This window comes from Epinephelus fuscoguttatus, linkage group LG10 (genome assembly GCF_011397635.1).
Source record: "Epinephelus fuscoguttatus linkage group LG10, E.fuscoguttatus.final_Chr_v1".
NCBI lineage: Eukaryota > Metazoa > Chordata > Actinopteri > Perciformes > Serranidae > Epinephelus > Epinephelus fuscoguttatus.
The window spans coordinates 34,681,127-34,701,437 of NC_064761.1; the positions used below are offsets into that span (position 1 = coordinate 34,681,127).

The window sequence follows — 20,311 nt, forward strand, 5'->3', positions numbered from 1 at the left end:
TCAACCCAATCGCCAGAAAAATGTTGGCATTGTACGTTTCTGCAAACCAGAGATGTTATTTGTACAGTAGAATGTAGTGGATAGGTTAAAACTTTCAACAACACCGTGAATAATGTGTGGTTAGATTTAGGCACAAAACCACTTGGTGATGGTTCACAGTAGATCATGTGTTGGCTTAAAATAACCACTTTTGGGGGCAGAGTCCTGGCAGGGATGTCTCTAAAAAAAACATCTGCTTTTTGTGGCACTATCTCAGCAGGAAACATGGGGATGTCTAAGTAAAACAGCCTTCACCAAAGCAGTGATATCCTGTTAAATAACAACTGCTTCTCATGGCACAACCCCAGCCAGAAAAACAGTGCTGACATTCTATAAAGCACAAACATTTGGTGCTGAAAAAGCTTCTGGAAACAAGAAATGTTTCGCTAAATAACAACCAGTATTGTTGTTTCCTGGTCTCAAACAGTGGTCTGCAGCGGTCCACTGCTTGGCAAACATCTTACCTAGGTGACACGTGAAAAAGATACTCTAATTTATGAAACAGGCCTAAAGGCAGATGGAATGAAAACCAGGCGGGCAGGAACACAGGAAGAAGGAAAACCACAATAGAACAAATAACCTGGGCAGGTAAGAGTAGAAAGACACTGGGTAAGGAAGTGAGAACAGGTAAGTTGACTGCAGGACTAGTGAGGGACAGGTGAAACTAATCAGGGTGGGCAGACAATCAGAACTGAGATCACTGAGGATATCGGAGCAGATCATGACACCATGTCACATTAGAAACGTCGACATGACACGTATGAAACACACAAATGTAACATACTCATGCTTTGCAGAAACATATCATGCCAACATTTTCCTCTCCTTACCTTACAGAAACCAGCTGCAAAGCAAAATCAGTTTATCAATAACTTATCAACATAATCGCTGCAGACTTGATGGACAGTTGTAAGAACCATTTATTATTCTTAATATTCACAAATGCAGATGACTCTCAAACTTTCTAGGACTCCTAGTGCTACATGTCATATAAAAGTGAAATTATTCATGGAATAAATTCTACGCACAAAATGAAATGTTATGAAAGTGCTCTAAGAAAATAAACTGTAACTTGCATTACTGGAATTACAGTACAGCTATATCACACACAGCCTCACAGTGAACAACGAAAAGAAGAGGAGCAAGTTGCATTACATGTATAGTGCTCAATTCATCAGACTTGTTAGGGACTGTATGAAAAACTGTATGACTGTATTAAAATTATTAACATTTTCTTTTGTCTTCTTTTGACTCAGAAAAAAATTTGTAACACTTTCCCCCAAATTTTTCAACACACTCAGATTACCTACAACTTGTTTCCGTATTAATACCTAAGAGAGGAAAATATACATAAACAAACCAAGATGGTGTACCTCCATTTTAAACATTAATAAGTCACCCAGTTGAAATTAATCATTTCACTTCACCAATTTGTGTAAACAAGTTGGAATCTGATTCCGAATTATATTACAGGATGACTTTTTATGACACATTTTGATGGGACGACCATCCCGTCAACATTTTTTTTTCATACAGTCCCTTAATTAAAGGAAAACATGTTGTATTTTACATTTATCTCGCATGCACTTGTTTGTCGGGCTGTATATGTGAGATTTTTGTAAAACCACTTCCTAATAAATGTACAGAAGCCAAGAATGGCCGTATTTTTTCGTTTTCTTTTGACATTATCTTAAGATAACACGTTAATTTATGTCACTTCTCAAGAAAACAAAAAGCTGAAACAATGAATTTTGGTCAAATGCAGGACAATTACGAAGAACTCAAAAATGAGTGTCTGATTCATTTGATCACACCTGATTTCAGTCAGCCAGTCTTCTCCTTAAATGATGAGGACTGATCTGTTATACAGATCTGATGCGTTGATCAATAACGGCTTCTCCTTGATCTGACCTTTGTCATCTTGAATCAGTTGCTATGGTTGTCAAGACGCCACCTACGCATGCTGGCGTGGCACTCCTGAGCTCAGATAAAGAGAAGTAACAAGAGGAAACAACCTTTTGTTTTCTCATCGTAACAAGTTCATTATTTTGTTCATTACTATCTTGATTATCTTAAGATAAAAAAAATAATTAACTTGCGACCTCAAGATAACGGCATTAGGGGAAAAAAAGATTTGCAAGTACGGACATTCCTGACTTCCCAGGATCCAATACATATATGAAATAATTAAAGGGTAACTTCTGTATTTTTTCAACCTGGACCCTATTTTCCCATGTTTTTGTGTCTATGAAAGAAAAATGGAGACAACAGTTGTTGCAATGGGTCCCGTATTGAGTGAGACCAGCGACCAAACAGGCTGCAATATAACACTAAGGGGTAATCACACACCGTCAATGTACGTGTCTGACTGCATTATGGAAAGGATCCCGATAGGTGATAGACCTTTTTACTAGAGAGTAAGATCGTCTTTGTTTAACCAGAAACCCACCGGACTCCATTTACAGTGGCATGCAAAAGTTTATAGTCTTCTCCTGCTTTGTGGGCATCAGTTATTTTAGTTTTCAGAGTGCTAGTTTAGAGGAGCTATGGCTACTGATTGCTGGACAAGGTTTCAGGAGTCAGAGTATTTAGAAAGCTTTGAATTTTCCTAACGATTACTGTGAACAAGCCAGAGCTCTAACAAGCTAATTAAGGTCTGAGACTGTGGTAAAAGTTGTCTGAGAGCTTAAATGTGTTGGGGTGACCACATTTTTTAAGGTGCTTTCCTTTTTTTTCACTCTAAAATTGTACAAAACCAAAATAATACACTGATCTTGCTTAAAATGTTGAGAAGCATGTGTCATCTTTAACTTCAAGCCTTTTGGAGATCACCTTTTCCTTAAATATTTACAGTAAACTGAATTTTGACCAAGGGTGCCCAGACACAAAACATGGAACAAGGGTCCAGGTTGAAAAATACTGGTTATCCTTTAAAGTAGTTACAATTTAACCACTAGGGGACGCCATCATCTCCCAAACAGACAACAAAATGACTAGTTCTGCTGTTTGTGGAAAAAATTAAGCGCTACAAACAGAGGGTGATTTTATACATTTACGTCAAATGTGTGCCTTAAAATAAACATGAACAATAAATAGAAAATCTAGCACAGGAAGCAGAAGAAGCACGGAGAGTCTGTTTTCTGTGATGGGAGAATGTGTTCATCCATGAAGGTTCAGTGCAAATGAGTGTAAACATGATCCAAAGCAGGAGATGCTTTCGTAAAGACATGATGGTGGTGGTGATGGACAGTGCTGGTCACTCTGCTCAGAATCCAATGTGTGACTCTGTCTCTCACTTCTCCCTGAAGAGGTATAACACAATGGCCTTCACGTAGTGTCCAAAGGCACAGACGGCACACACCAGCCAGTGAGAGCGGAAGCTGGGATCAGTGTTCACCACACACTTTGTTACATCCACCTGTAACAGCAGAGAAGACACAGAGCTCATTGAATCAATTCAGAATAAAACAAAAACAGTTGCATCTGATGCAGACACTCGACAACATTCAGGCAGGCAACAAAAAGGCCCAAATCAGATTTTTTTTTGCTCATATGTTACCCAGATTTAGTTTTTTTTTAACAGCAAAAATCACATTGAATCGGATCTTTTTTTATTCTGATTTGGGCCACTTTTATACTTGAGGCAGACACCCATGTTCGCTCCTCCACAGCACCACCCTCTCACCCAAATATGGTCACTTCTGGCCGAAAAAAAAAAATGCTGAAATTAAAGGGATAGTGCACCCAAAAATGAAAATGCAGCCATTATCTACTCACCCATATGCCAAGGGAGGCTCTGGTGAAGGCTACAGGCTACAATGAGGCTAAAAACAGAGTTCAAATGACATTTTTCCAAACAACTTTTTATGTCGGGGCTTCAGGACACTTGGATCACTACGGACGAGCAGTATGGAGATATTTTGTGGTTTCAATTATGTGTTCTTGGACGTTTTAATCTGAGGCGCCGTCAGCCATTAGGTGTGCAGTTGTGCTGCTACCCACTCCCCCCTCGGATCTCCGCAAGTGTTGTGAGGACTCTGAAACTTCACCAGAGCCTTCCTCCGCATGAGGGTGAGTAGATAATGGCTGAATTTTCATTTTTGGGTGCACTATCCCTTTAAGGCTTCAAAACAAGAGTCCACAAACCAATGGATACATATGACTGAAACTAGAATCACCACCTTGTGGCTGAATGCCTCCAAACCATTCAAGCTGCAGTTATGGTGTAACAAACAGATAACATCATGATGTCACAGTGAAGTTGACCATTGACTTTTGGATGTAAAATGTCATCACTTCCTCATTTCATCCTGTTGGACATTTGTGCATGTTTTCTGACAGCTCACATACGGATGAAATGCAGCAGTACCACCAGAGATGGCGGAGGCACTGTGGCGTACTTCAAGCAATTTCTGACCGTAGGAGACGACAAAGAAATTCAAATGGTGGCAGAAAGGAATGAATCAGTAATTATGACAGGATGTAACCTTATATGGTGTCACAGGCCACTGCTGTCAATATTACAACCTCCTCCACCATCTCATTTGTTGTTGTGGGAAACTTCTGACTTTGCCCTTGTTACGCTCCACCCTTGGGGTGAACAAAACCTCAAATTAACCCAAATTAACATAAGACAGCTTTAAAATGATCAAATCCATGAAATCTATGGTCTTCTTTTTCTGGCAGGTAAGCATGGATGGAACTTATTTCTGAAATTATTGCAGTGACACTTATCCAGATGACATGCCTACTGCTCCGTCTCAAGCTGTGGCGACAGCTTCTGTTTGTTTCTGTTTCTGTTTGTAACCCAAATGAAATCTATAAATAATCAGTGGATTGCAGCCCTAATAATCACAAACACACTCGGTCACCAAGAAATACTAAAGGTAAAATTGGAGCAGTACTTCACCTATGCTATCATTTCAAGCCCTGTATAACACTCCCATAATATCAATACTAAGTCTGAACAATCATAAGTGGGAGAGTTTAGTGATTTTATAGTGCACTTTGCATACTTTGGTCACCCATACTGTAACTTTCAGCTGCTTCTGTTGTTTATATATACTGTATTCAGGGCGCTCTAGTAAAAGAGAGTTCGCTCTCAATGGCTTTCCTTGTGTAAATAAAGATTATAACAACAAAAATACTTGGTGGTGTATGTCTCCGAGTGCATGGCACATTTGTTCACCTCTTTACAGAGCAGAATATAAAGGCTGCAAGATATTGTTCCTTACCAACACTTTATTGTTTCTGCAGGGTTTTACCCAGCCACCTCTCCTCTTCAACCAGGAGGTCAGGCTTTTGCGGACAAACTCCCCCATGCAGTCGACAATGGTATGGACCATAGCTGGATGACCGTGGCGAACACAGTCCTATAAATAATCAGTGGATTGCAAAGACACCACCTTCACAAACACACCTCACCAGGAAACACACTAAGAGGGGACTGTTAGAGCAAAATGCACTGCATCCACACTCAATGGTTTATACACTATCAGTTATGTCCTCGATGTAACTCCCCTTCTGGTGCTACCAGCAGACTTTCGTGATTATTATCAGTGCTGCTAATATTAATGTCACAATGCTGTTGACAGTTCTTTTCTCTGTTTCCCCTTGTTGTTTTTTGGCTCCTTTGTCCAGGTTATTTGTATTTTTATTTCACTTACTCCACTCCTTATGCCAGGATTTCTTTTAAATAAAGATTATAACAACGAAAACATTACATGATTTATCCTGTCCATTTGAAGGGGTGGGGAAGTGACCACCTTCAGTACAACAGCTGCATATAAAGGCCTGCAAGATATTCGACAATTTTGAGACCTTACAGAACCCCTAATAGATGCACTCCTCAAGTCAGCAGCAGCCAGCAGGTCTTTTTTAACATACACTTTTCCCCACAAGTGCTGGTGTTGGATTTGCGGCCCATAAGGTAGACCGGCCCATCTCGCAAGTGTCAGAATTACCCGATGGCCATTCTGAGCCTGGTCTTGATATCTGATGTATGAACACAAACTTTTCAAACAAATTATTATTGGATGACTTACAGGTTTTTGTTAAGGCCCTGACACACCAAGCCAAAAGTTGGGTCTTCAGTGAGCGTCTCTCGCCCTAGTTTTTGCAGTGTTCCTGGCCCTAGTCAGCTTTTTTCCAGCTAATTCAGCATGTTGAATCGGCGTTAGATACAGCGCATCCCGTCGGTGAATAAAAAACCTCTGATTAGCAGTTCAGCTCAGTGCACAAAAAGAGAAACAGGAAGTGAGAAAAGAGGGCATGAGATTGCTACATTAGTTTAGATCATTTTTTAGCCCTTTAGCAGAAACACTTCGCAACTGTTTGTGTTATGGTTTGTTAGTGTGCGGTAAATGTCCTTTGCAGTGGCTTAGGTAGCTACAACCGGCCCCAGTGCTTGATAATTTTACAGGTCCTGGTGCCAGATTTTGCGACTAAAATAGCAACTGTATATCATGTCATGTATATCATGTGCCCAAAACTGCAGTTCCTCTAATGGCCACTTGAGGCTGGCTCCAGAAGCCAGTCAATCCCCATAGACCTCCACGTTAAAATGTCCAACTTTACAGCAGAAATAAACATATGTACAGCCTGGTACAAAAACTGTTTTGGTCTCAATAGCCCTGTTTGTGATGACTGTACGAGTTTTTCCACATATATTACACGTTTAGATTTTAGTAAGTGTTACACATAAATAAAGGCGGGCCTCTTTGAGTGACAGGCTGTCTGATGACAGTGTCCTCAGCTCTAAAGGCCCCCAATCCCACCCCACAGGCCCCTGTGCAACTATACTGCCTTCACTTTATTTATTTACGCCCTTGGTCTTTTGTTCTTTCAACATTAGGTTGTGCTGTTTATGTGCTAACTGGCTAACTACAATCTTGAAACCGTCCTGTAAATCTTTCCGCTATCGAATAATGATTACAGACCACCGCTGCCTGCTTGTATAGAGAGTTATTTCCTCTCGTGCAGGTCCAGAACGTTCATGCTGGTTGGTCGTTAGCTGTAATCGTTGCAGTGTGTTCATGAGCAACTTTTTTGGCTGAAGCATCGGTGACGTGAGCCAACAGGCGACTTTGGTCACCACTTGTTTTTTGATATCTGTTTGTGTTTGTCTGGGCCTTTAAATTGCTGTTTTTGAGGAGTTGTAGTTTTTAGTGCAGCAAACATCTCTCAACAGCTCTCTCCAAAGACGGATAAACAAATTATAAAACCTCAGCAGCAGCCAGGCATGAGGCGTCCATGCCTGGCTGCCTGTCCCACAGAGAACCCAAACAGGAGGCTCCGGGCAGCAGACAGGCTGTACGCCTCACCAGATTAGTGAGCAGGTCATTTTTCCAACTTAGTTCACATGTTAAGTGAAGCTTTCTGCCGCCACACCATTTACAGTCAAAACTTCAGACTATTTTTGCAGTGTTTACATGTCCAACACACACAAACTGAGCCTCAGCCTCATCCATCTTCTGTTCCTGTCGTCTGATTCATTCCTAGTATCTCATAATGGACATCATGTTTCTTTCACTGTGAAATCTGGAATTTGCAAAATGTGGTGCAACATGAAGATCTCCTTAAATGTCTCCACCTGCTCCCTATGTAGATGTAAACAGCTCATTCTAAGGTAACGAAAACATAACAGTTCTTATTTTAAGGTGATTATACACAAAAGAAAACATACTTATTATATTATGTTCCACCTCTGCTGATATATCCCCCTAAATCCTACACACGAGAGCTTTAAAACCAAAACAATGAGCTAAAAGAAACTAAAAGTGTCCGTAGAGCCGAGGAGAACTGAGAGTTGGGTCATAATTCTCTGTGGGTTTCACAAACGACAACTTCCACTTTACACACATTAATTTGACATACTGTTAGTGTAAAGATATTGATCACAACTATGAACAGAACAGTGTATAGTCTGTAAACACGTACTTTCATATTTACACATTTGTGAATCCGCTTCCTGTAAGTTCACGAGTCATGTGACATTTGTGACTTCGCACCTGTGTATTTGCATAATTTTGTCCAATTCCTACCACAGCAGGATCTGCTGATGGCGACATTCTCTCACATGAGATAAGTGTACCTAGTAGGCTTAAACAAGGAGCCTATCTAGCGTTAGCATCTACAGTTTGCAGTGATGCTGGAAGGTAACAAAGTACATTTACTCTCAAGTACTGTACTTGAGTATAATTCTGATGTACTTGTACTTTACTAAAATATTTTCATGTTCTGCTACTAAATTCTTCTACTCCATTACATCTGAGAAGGACATGTTTTACTTTTCACTACCCTACATTTATTTGATACATTTAAATATCAGTTAAACTGCAAATTGAGACTTTAAGTAAAAAATATTATGATGGATAAGCAAGACTTGACTGACTGACTCCCACTTGACTTTTCTCTTGTACTTTCACCTGAGTAAAAGATCTAAGTACTTCTTCCACCACTGCAACCCTGTGTCAAATTAGTCCATTAGCTCGATGCTAACACATAATGGGAATAAACATTAGTGCGCTACTGAAAATTAGCATCACAAAATTATTATCCTTACAAATGATCCATTTTTATTTCAATTGCTTAACATGAAAAAATGAAAATTCAGCCATTATCTACTCACCCATATGCCGAGGAAGGCTCAGGTGAAGTTTTAGAGTCCTCACATCCCTTGCGGAGATCCCAGGGGGGTGTGGGTAGCAGCACAACTCCACCAAATGCAGGCTGACGGCGCCCGAGATTAAAACGTCCAAAAAAACCACATAATTGAAACCACAAAGTATCTCCATACTGCTCGTCCATAGTGATCCAAGTGTCCTGAAGCTCGAGCAGTATGGAGATATTTTGTGGTGTCAATTATGTGGGTTTTTTTTTTGCCGTTTTAATCTGGGGCATCAGCCTGCATTAGGTGGAGTTGTGTTGCTACCCGCTCCCCCCTGGGATCTCCGCAAGGGATGTGAGGACTCTAAAACTTCACTTGAGCCTCCCTCGGCATATGGGTGAGTAGATAATGGCTGAATTTTCATTTTTGGGTGCACTATCCCTTTAAGGATGCTAATGCTAGATAGGCTCTGTGTGAGGGAATGTCGCAACCTGCTGATGTGGCGAGTAACTGCACCTCACACGGATATTCTTTTATAGATCCTCCAAAATTATGCAAATACACGTCCAACGTCCAATACAAACTTCTATACAGAACAGCTTTAAATAAAGGGGCATCCTACGCTGCTGGATGGTGCAACATGTAAACTGTGAGAGGATGTTTTTATTGTCTGTGTCTTGCTGACAGTTGTGACTGAGCTCATACACATTAGATAAGTCTGTAGTCATAATCTTCTGCTGTCCATAACTTCCTCTTGACGCAGTGACACATCTAGACTGTCAGCTTCACTGTATGTGTCAACATTTACACTATCATCCTCAAACCTGTGACTGAAACTAAAGCAACTTACTTGAATAACTCCACACTCGTGGTCATAACCATAACAGCATGTTTGGATTAAGGTTTAATTTAACGTCAATATCTTTGGAGTAGTCAGTGATTTTTCTAAGTAGCTCTGCACATACTAGGGACCACACTAACCTGATTTTGTTCAGTTTGCAGCCAACTCCTAATTAACTTTGCAGCAGATTGTTTAGTTACAGTCCCTGAGGTAAAAACCAGCTGAAGCCTATGACTGCGCTCCCTGGGTGGGGTCCAAACTGTCTGTAACAATCACTCGCTCCAGCAACATGTTAACCTAATATGGACAGAATGTTTTCCCCACGGTTCCTTTCCCGTAAGAGGATAATGACTGCTAGAAAATGCCTCTGAGTAACTGGAGAATCCTGTGGCAACCCTGCAGGAGAGGTGTTTACATGACAAAGTAAGCTGGAATTAGTTGAAAAACTGCTCTTATTTAAGTAACAGAAGTTCTCCAAACATTTCAATATCTTTATTGTGTTTGCCTCAAGCTCTGAAGTTCCCCTCCCTACTGACAAAGATATGAAGAACTTCCCTAAAAGGACAAATGCTGTGTAATCTCCCTTTGTTTTCTGTGTACCTGATAACAAAGCCCTACAGTTAGTTCCCATGATGCAGGCCTGCACGCATGGCCTGATTTACAACACAGATGCGGACCTACCTGTGGAGAAAATGTCTGCAGCCACAGCCAGGAAAGCATCAGACACAATGCTCTCTGACGCCACGGTGATGTTGAGCTGTCGCGCTACGTTGCGGTAAACGTTGGGTCGAAGGTACTCCAGCTCGTCACCTGGCCAAAACACAAGAGACTAAACTCAATCAAAAATGTTTCTGTTGAAGGTTTGTAGTGTCTTAGACTTTTCCTTTAGACTGAACAAACACTTAATGCAGGAAGAAGCAAGAACACAATATTCCTCTTACGCATCAGTTGTTGATTCATTAAAAATAAAACACATCCATGTTTGACTCAATATCCTCGGGGATTTTGCTTCTATAGCCTCACATTGTCTGGTGTGATGAGTGGCTTGTAGTAGCTAAAGTCAGGCTAGTTCTCTCCCCTTGTTTTTGGGCTTTGTACTAAGCTAAGCTACGCTAACCAGCTGCAGCTCCATACAAACTGTACACACCAGGGCCCCAGACCAAAAAGCCAAGTTGACAGAGGGGCCAAACTGAAATTACAACTTCCTTGTCCAATACATCAGCGGTTCCCAACTGATGGGTTGTGGTCCAAAGGTGGGTCACAGGTTCATTCTGAATGGACCGCGACTGACTCAGGAATGTGTCAACTTTGTAAAAAAAAACACACACACAATATTTTAGAGTGCAGTGAATTTCCAGCACAGAGCTTTTATTTTGGAGTGCCGTTTCATGCTGTAGAGTTAGTGACAAATGGACAGCTACTGGACAGAGACGGCAAGCTAGCTCGACGACATGGACAAACACAAGTATGACGCTGACTATATCAAACTGTGTGGACTTTGAACTAATGACTAAGAAGAAATCTGGACCAGTTGGGAACCACTGCATTACATGACACCATGGGGCCCAAAAATACTTTACCATAGACTTACATTGTGAGAGAGATCAGGAAATCAGTGGATACATTTTTTGAGCGTCACATCCCCCACAAAGTTTTTGGTGCGTTCACTCTGTTGGCCCAATGATTACAAAGATCTGGATACTTTTATAGCCAAGAGGTCGAACTTTTCAGTTTTATGCGGCAGCGAGTAACTTCAAAGGAATGAACGAGGCCCCGCCTGCAATGCTGTGGCATCTATGCACTCATCTAAAGCCCCTTTACACATGCACTGCAACCCTGGACTTATGTAGACCCAGAGGAGCTATACTGTATGTGAGAACACAAGTGTCCCAATCAGTTGGACCAAACAATAAACAGACTTCACCCTGCCAGCTCTGTCGTACAAAATCCCTATAACGTCCAGTTCAGCCCATGTTGGAATACAGCAGGAGCGTGTTCAGCCCAGACACACATAGCAAAATGTTGATTTCAGCCAAAACTACGCACCCCCAGTAATTTGTCTGGAGAATTCACAGTGAGCAAGTGGGCATGTTGATGACATTTCTAACATGCAACTGGTGCAAAACCAGAAGAATACAAACATCCAGGACTGAATAAACTGTAGAGATGATGACAACTGGGAACTTCGGTTTGAAAACATTAGACAAATTCAAGGGACGGTAGGAGACTTGGTTGTTAATGACCAAATTACCCTCCAGCTACATAAACTAAACACTTTAATTTCTGCAGCCCACTTTTTGTGTCATGCCCTGCCTCCTGTGACCTCTACCCAGATGCCACCCTTCACCTTCACCAGAGTATTTCCACTAAGTAAAAATGTGTCTTAATCTCCTGTTGTGTGCTACATGTGCGAAAAGGCAACAGGATAATGTCTGGAGTTCATGTGAGAAACCAGTTTAAGTCTCAGCAGAGAAGTGAGTAAGGATAGTTTCCAAAATGTTGAACTATTCCTTTAAAATCTGATTTAGCCTGAATTTTTTCCTTGATTTATGAGCAGTGGATGTTTTTTGCTGTAACCTGAAGTGACTTCATATTCAGTCGCCTTTAAAGCAAACAAAGTCCAAAAGTAATCGATCTAATCTCTTCAGCTGATTCTGGCCCAGAGGTTTGCCAGCTCTGTTTTGACCACAGTTTTGAAACTCTTCTGGAAAGTGTTCCCACAACTTCCTCCCCTTTTTCTTTTCTTTATAACCACAGTCTTTGTTTGATCTGAGTTTCCAATGAATTGCACAACTCCTTAAACTGGAGGTGGGGTGATAACCACAGAGTGAAGTCAAAGCTCAGACAGGAAGAGAAATCTGCAGTCTGTGGGTTGTCGTACCAAGCAAACATCCAAATATTCCTCACATGAGACTGTGTCACTCATTTGAGCCGTTATTCCTCAGAATCACTTCAAGATCTTCCAGTGAAAATGAAAGGTGATCCCACAGCACTTTTCTGAATGATGAGCAGCCCAGTCACCAGAAGACAATGCTGACAATATGTGCTTCTGCAAGTCATGTTACTGGCAAGTCATGCGACATTTGTTTCATCTGTATCATCTAAACTGATGTGGTATAGGAGTACGGGTGGATTATGAGACAATCAACACAGATATGCAAAGGGCCTCACCACCTCTCCTACATGTTTGTAGTCATTTTGTGTCTCATTGTAGTAGTTTGAGTCTCTTTGTGGTTGTTTTGTGTCTCTTTGAAGTAATGTCGGTTTTGATAGCTTGTGTTTCAGTGTTGTCATTTTGTGTCTTACTGAGTCTCTTTGACGCAATGTGGTGTCCTTATTGGTCTTTTTTTGTTTTCTTTTGTTTTTTTATAGTCATTTTGTGTCTCTTTATGTTGTCTTTGTGTCTTTTTTGTCATTTTGTGTCTCATTGGGGCAATTTAGTGTCCTTTTTGGTCATTTTTTGTTGCCTGTAATTATTTTGTGTCTCTTTAAAGTAATTTTGTTTCTTTTTTTGTCATTGTGTGTTTCAGTGTAGTCACTTTATGTCTTACTTAGTAGATTTTGTGTCACTTTGAGGCCAATTAGTATCCTTTTTGGTCATTTTTGTTGTTGCTTGTAGTCATTTTGCGTCTCTTTGTTGTTGTTTTGTGTCTCTTTGAAGTAATATGGTGTCAGTTTTGTCATTTTGTGTTTCAGTGTAGTCACTTTGTGTCTTAGTAGATTTTGTGTCTCTTTGAGGCAAACTAGTGTCCTTTTTGGTCATTTTTTGTTTTACTTTTATTTTTTGTCTAATTGTAGTCGTTTTGTGTCTCTTTTTGGTTGTTTTGTGTCTCTTTGAAGTAATTTTGTGTCAGTTTTGTGTTTCAGTGTTGTCATTTTGTGTCTTACTAAGTATATTTTGTGTCTCTTTGAGGCAATTTGGTGTACATATTGGTCTTTTTTGTTTTCTTTTGTTTTTTGTAGTCATTTTGTGTCTAACTGTAGTCGTTGGTGTCTCTGTGGAATTATTTTGCATCTTTTATGTTCATTTCTTGTTGTTCGTACTCATTTTGTGCCTCTTTGAAGTCATTTTGTGTCTTTTTTTTTGTAATTTTGTGTTTCAGTATAGTCACTTTGTGTCTCACTTAGTAGATTTTGTGTCACTTTGAGGCCAATTAGTGTCCTTTTTGGTCATTTCTTGTTGTTTGCAGTTATTTTGTGTCTCACAGAGTCATTTTGTGTATCTCTTTGTGGTTGTTTCATGTCTCTTTGAAGTAAGTTTGTGTCTTTTTTTGTAATTTTGTGTTTCAGTGTAGTCACTTTGTGTCTTTCTTAGTAGATTTTGTGTCACATTGAGGCAAATTAGTGTCCTTTCTGGTCATTTTTTGTTGTTGTTTGTAGTCGTTTTGTGCCTATTTTGTATCTCTTTGAGGCAATTTGGTGCCCTCATTGGACTTTTTTTCATTTTTTTTGCAGCCATTGTGTGTCTCATTGTAGCAGTTTTGTGTCTCTTTGGAATTATTTAGCGTCTTTTTGTTCATTTTCTGTACTCATTATGTGTCTCTTTATGGTTGTTTTGTGTCTCTTTAAAGCAATTTTATGTCTTTTTGTCATTGTGTGTTTCAGTATAGTCACTTTGTGTCTTACTTTTATGTCACTATGAGGCAAATTAGTGTCCTTTCTGGTCATTTTTTGTTGTTTGTAGTCATTTTGTGTCTCAGTGTAATCGTTTTGTGTCTCTTTGAAGTAATTTTGTGTCTGTTTTGTCATTTTGTGTCTCTTTGTCTTCTTTGTGTGTCTCTTTGTGGTGATTCTGAGTCTCTTACTGGTCCCTACATGTTAATTTGACATTTGACATTTGACATTTGACATTTTGCAGCTAAAAGCCAGGGGCTCCCTGTAACTTTGGGCCTGTGCCAGGTAGGCCCTTTCAGTAATGCATCCATGTACATGAGCTGACTTTGTCATCAGGACGTGGAGGGGATGGTGGATAGCATGACATCTAAGCAAGACGCCAACTTGTCGTTGTGTTTCTAGCAGGTTCTAAGGCACCAAAGACGGAGTGTTTTTTAGTGACCCGTCACTGTTTTTCCAGCAGAGTACTGCCACATAAAGTGGTTGTTTTTTTTTTTTTACAAAGACATCACTGCACTTCCACCAGGGATAGAGCCATGAAATGCAGGCATTTTAAGCCAAAACATGATCTTTTCCTAACCATAGCCAAGAGGTTTTTGTGCCCAAACCTAACCACAAATTAACCACAGCATTGTTGAAACATAAATAAAGTATAGCTTCAACATATCTGCTACAAATAAGGTACAAATGTAACACATTTGGGTTTGCAGAATCGTACAATGCCAATATTTTTTTCTGGCGACTGGGTTGCTGACGAGACAGGTTATAACGGTCATAGGTTCAAGCAGCCCTGCCGATGCCACCCTCAGACCTGAAAATTCAACTTATTTATTTGTTTATGAGTGCGATTTTTTTCAATTCTATGAAAAACTCTTGTATGTCGCAGAAATTCTCTAAATTACATTCTAAAACTGTATTTTTTTAATGATTGTTCTCATCATTGTGAAAAGCTCTGTGTGCTCACGTGTGTCTTCATTTTTCTTTGCCTAAAAGTGCTCAAATTCAAGCACAGAGTCTAATAATACCACTGTCTGTCTTTTAAAAGCCCACTGTGTGTAACTTAAAATGATCCAGAGTAAACTGCAGCTCAGGTCCCCCAAACTTCTTGGAAAAGTACTTGCAGCATGACCCCTGTGTCCTGGTATAAATATAAATCAGTGTAGACGTCTGTGGGAATGTGATGGGAATATGTTTGCCTTAAATGCTGTATATGTCATTGAAGTCACATGGGAGGGTGCCCATGAGTGTGATGTCTACTAGTGTCTGCAGACCACCCACAAAAACTTACCCAGCCACAGCAGCACCGATGATATCTCTCCCAGAGCCCCACCTGATGCAGCCAGTCCATGCTCAGGTTTAGACCAGCCTATCCCGGCACGGTTCAGCCTGGAGTGGATGTAGTCTCTGCACAGTGCTTTGGCCTGGGACACCAGCTCCTTGTCGGTGGGCGAGCGGTCAAACACTTCAGCCGCAAACACAGAAGAGCGGCGCAACATCTCCATGCCCCTGTCCGGTCATCCGCCGCGAACTGGGCTGCGCACCTCCCCGCCTCCACCGCCTCTCGCAGCGGCCACCTCTCCCCTGCACCACCTCCGTCCCTTTATCGTATAAAGACTTATGGAGATTATTCTGCAGTAACACACACACACGCAGATTAGTTTGATGGCCTCCCCGAAGCAAAGTGTAGTGAAGCTGCAGGTTATATAAACCCCAGGCTGGAGAGCAGGAACACTGACTCGAGGAGAAGTTCACACCACAAAAGTTCTGCACGAGTCCATAAAGTTCCAGAAGTGCGCGCACAGTCGTTTACAGTGAAGGTGAGGACAATTAAATAACACTTACCCGACAATCAACAGGCGAACGCGCCCCTACAGTCAGATATTCTCCTGCATCGCAGCTCACTAAGCAGAAAACTGTGTTTTGGTGTCTGACTTTTATGAACTGAAGATTTGCTGCCACTCAAAACGTAAAAAAAAAAGCTCCCCAGTTTACAGTCTGACGGGCTTTCCTTCTAAGGGCACTTATTGTGAAGTCCAAAGGCGGAGATAAGAGGAGTGACACACGCCCCACCCCCTTCCCACAACACACACACACACACACACACACACACACACAAACATGACCCAGTCCTACCTCAGCTGTTAATCATAACCGGATTTATTAAAGGTGCGCCAGAGTAACAAAATCACCACATCTCAACTCTTCAAGTCTTTCTGTTTCACTACACATGTTGTCAACCTGAATCCACTCCTACCCTCCTACATCTGTGTCAGTAATGTGTCTCAGGCTGCTTCCAGACCTAGAGTTGTCTTTCTTTGGTCTGAATCAGGGACTAATTTTGTGCAAAGTTGCATAATGGCCTAGAGTTGGTTTGTGTTCTCATGGCAGCATTTACAATCAGACCAGATAAAATACCTTGCACGTGAAAGACGAGGGACAACTACGCAGGTTGATTTTAGCGCTGCTCATCGTGGACTATATTGCTGTCATTGTTCATTTTAGTCAAACCATACAGTTTGAAAACGAGGTGCGGCTCCAACTAGAAAACAATGTTTTGATGCATTGGATGTGCTGAATGTGCATATTAAGGCAGTACAGGAGGAGGTGCACATTAATAATCCTCCAGGACTGTAACATGCTCATGTTTAACCCAAACAATGTGTCATGTGACTGCAGTTGGTTCGGATCGTGGAACACGTTCTCACCTCAAACGAACTGCACCAGAGTGTGTCTGTAACCGGACTGAGACCACCTCTTCAAGAAGGTCTCGGTCCGGTTGTTTTGGTGCTCACCCGAGTGTGATCGCTGTGTTCACACCTGTCCAAACGAACCGCACTGAGGGGGCAAACAGACTTGACTTCGATTGAACCGAACCAAACAATGTAGGTGTAAAAGCACCCTTTGTTGTTGCAGAAAAGAAGAAGAAGAAGAGGATGAAGAGAAAACAAACTGATCTATAGAGCGCACCAGGGACAATGTTCTTCTGTAGGGCGACAAAGTTAGCATCACCCTGGTTCCTTTGTTAAAATGCCAGTGGGATGTTTCCATTGGATTTTGGATTTTTGCAGAAAATAAGCTCTGTGGTGAACAAACATTTGTAATGTTCTGCAAACAATCTTTACAAATGAACACCCCTTTTAAGTGAAGCCTAAATGCAGTGGCAGCCCTAGCACGTTTGGTGCCCTAGGCAAGCCACCAGCTGCTCAGAGGTAACGTAATGAGCTCTCCTCCAACAGATTCCATGTTCTTCTCTCCACAAACACTCATCTCAGTAGTGTAGTGGTGGTTGAATTGACCCTTCACTAAGTCCCGCCCTCGGATGCAGACTGGCCAATCATTACATAGCGTAAGGCTAATGCAGTCGTTTCAGATTTCCTTCATTTTCAGGCTGGTTTTGTGGATTTGGAGCTAAATGTCGTGTATTAATGATACTCGTTACCTGGAGAGGTTGGAAAAAGATACACGTTTCTTCCCTGTTCCCAAACCAAAATCAAACCCTGAAGAGTGTAGGGTTAGCTAGCTAGTTACTGAAGATATAGCCTACTGAATGTATACACATGCTGCTTTTGCTTTTTAATGATTATAACAGTGAAACAAAGACCGACCCTGCTGTACAGGAACCAGTGAAGGGAAGCAGGGAAACTTTGCTGATATTGAACCAGCTGTGTGTCATCGCTTTGTGTACAGATGATCGTTGTTTGACTTCACCCGGAGATCCCTGTTTGTCCAGGTGCTGGCAGCGGCACGGGGGTGAAGCCAAACACTGTTCATCTGCACACACTGCGATACCACACAGCTGGTTTAATATCAGCAAAGTTTCCCTTTATATTCATTGTCTTGTGTGGCGATCAGCAGTGATGTGGTGGTTCACTTTAACACTGTGATCTGTAACCTATAGTTCGGCTTTAGCTTCTAACTATCTTTGTCTTTTTAACCTGTTGTTGCTGCTGAGTCAGTTTGACATCCTGGATATATCCTTCAAACACAGACTGTAGACCCCTCTGTCTGCTTCTCTCCAGAAGAGCAGTTAGTTACAGTGTGGGCTCCATGATTATTCTGACACCCTGTTGGACCATCACAAAGGGGCGGAGCTTAGCTAAAGGTCAATTGGCACCAGACAGCTTTTGTCGTTTTGACATGACAATGATACAGCATGTTTCAGAGTTCACTTGATGTCGGACAATTTGCCCATCTCCCCCAGAGAGCAGGTTAAGTGTAACGAGGTGGGGAGGGGGGCCGGAGGGCTGCAGGACCCTTGACAAAAAGGCCTCTCTATTATTTAGTAGGCATTGCTATGTAGTAATGTTGTTGTGGCCTTATGTTATATTACAAAATTATAGTAGTAATAGTCTTAGTTTCCCTATTTGTGGCGCTGATACCTGTGTATGTCTGGACATGGCCTTAAAAGGTCCCACCAGAGCCACATAGACATAACGCAACTGTTTTACAGGCTCACAACAGTCTAATTAAGACGTTAATATCGTTCTCATATCTGTTCATAAATATGAAGCTACTGCAGCGGTTAGCTTAGTATAAAGACTGGATTAAACCACTGAGATGTAACATGCTAATCAGTGAGCATTAGAGCTGCTGCTAGGCTGCAGACTGTGTCACCTTCGGAGAGAGCCAGGCTCGCTGGAGCTTATCTTTTGGTGTCTGCTAAAGTTGGTGGGGTGTTTGACTCATGACTCAGCGTTTCTATACAGCCCTGTCGGTGTTGCACCTTTTAACAAGGGGAGATAAGGTGAAAGCTCTGCCTTCTCATTATATCCTATTACAAATGAGGAAGGTCTGTTATTGTGTTCCCTCTATGACACACTAATCCAGTGATTAGCCTGTGAAAAGGATTTGAAACCAACACACTGCATTATCTGAGCTCTGTCACGCAGAATGCAGCATATTTTATGTGCTTATCAAATCGTTATCAGACTGTCTTTGAACCTGTTAGGTAAAGGCAGTGGAGTAAATATATAAAGCACAGCACTTGCAGCACTTGTTGGATCTACACATGGGGACAGAGGTGATTAAACTTATACCTGTGTGAGTCATTTTTGGCTGGCTTATGTGGTGATACCGTGCAGCCATGTTGTTATGACAGTGAGGGCTCCACACCTTCTCCACTCCCTAACAGAAAATCGTTTGAAAAGATTCCCTTGGCAGACAAACTATAATGTCACTTCTGGGGAAGCCGCCGCGCCCTGTGTTCACACTGTTTGGACCTGCCTGAGGAATGCCCTGCTTTGTTTATGACTGCTCGACAGATTTGCAGATCCTCGATAAAACCACGGGCAAGTAGGTCGACGCTTCCATCTTTGACTGACAGCCTGATCATGCACACACACATAAAAAAGCTCAGCGAAACATTTCCTTCATTTAGCAATACCTTTACAGCCCTAAACCCTCAAGCAACATTACATCTTCCCATGCCTCAGTCTCAGCTAAGGCGTTAATACAGGATTCTGACATCACTTTCAGTTTGCAAAACTTCCTCTGCAAAGATCCACAACTAAAACCACATGAATACAGACACTTTGTATTAGCACATACTTCAATGCCTATTATTAAGTGTTGACAGATATCACTGCAGCATGTGTCAGCACGGACTGACAGAAAATGAATTGGCAGCTACACTGCTCAAAAAAGTTAAAGGAACCCTTAAATCACACATCAGATCTTGATGAACAAATTGTTCAAGTTGAAAATCTTTACTGATGTACACTGTATAATTTGTTAAGAATAAAATGACATAACAACGATCAATGGAACCCAAAATCATCAACCCACTAACGGCTGGATTCAAAATCACACCAAAATCAAAGTAAAAACCTGAAATCACAGACTGATCCAACTTGAATTTTATCACAGCAACTCATAATGTGACTCAGTAGTGTGTATGGCCTCAGCTTGCCTGTACGCCCTCCTGACAACGTCTGGGCATGCTCCTGATGAGTCGGCAGATGGTGTCCTGGGGGATCTCCTCCCAGACGTGGATCAGGGCATCATTGCACTCCTGGCGGAACTTGGTGGCGTAGGATGCATGGATACATAATGTCCTATAGGTGCTCAGTTGGAATTAGGTCAGGGGGATGAGAGGGCCAGTCAATGGCGTCAATGAGTCCGTAATCCAGGAACTGCCTACACACTCTGGGCACATGACGCCAGACACTGTCCTGCACCAGGAGGCACCCAGGGCCCACTGCACCAGCGTA

General features: G+C 41.6%; 1 protein-coding gene across 1 annotated transcript; it reads right to left on the minus strand.

Moving 5' to 3' along the window:
* Positions 1-947: 947 nt before the first annotated feature.
* boka (BCL2 family apoptosis regulator BOK a) lies at positions 948-16,128 on the minus strand. Its single transcript, XM_049587117.1, has 5 exons — positions 15,391-16,128; positions 10,170-10,298; positions 8,082-8,092; positions 5,304-5,411; positions 948-3,457 (listed from the first exon to the last, which is right to left on the minus strand). Exons 1-5 carry the CDS (start codon positions 15,602-15,604, stop codon positions 3,332-3,334), a joined length of 588 nt encoding a protein of 195 aa, XP_049443074.1. The 5' UTR covers positions 15,605-16,128; the 3' UTR covers positions 948-3,331.
* Positions 16,129-20,311: the final 4,183 nt, after the last annotated feature.

What these genes read in the sequence shown, in the direction of transcription:
- boka (XM_049587117.1), bottom strand. Translation starts at nt 15,604, where the DNA reads ATGGAGATGTTGCGCCGCTCTTCTGTGTTTGCGGCTGAAGTGTTTGAC. An exon ending in ATCGGTGCTGCTGTGGCTGG is followed by an intron (nt 10,299 to 15,390) that starts GTAAGTTTTTGT and finishes TGTTTTGGCCAG; the next exon opens with GTGACGAGCTGGAGTACCTT. An exon ending in TGAAGAGGAGAGGTGGCTGG is followed by an intron (nt 3,458 to 5,303) that starts GTAAAACCCTGC and finishes CTGCTGTTACAG; the next exon opens with GTGGATGTAACAAAGTGTGT.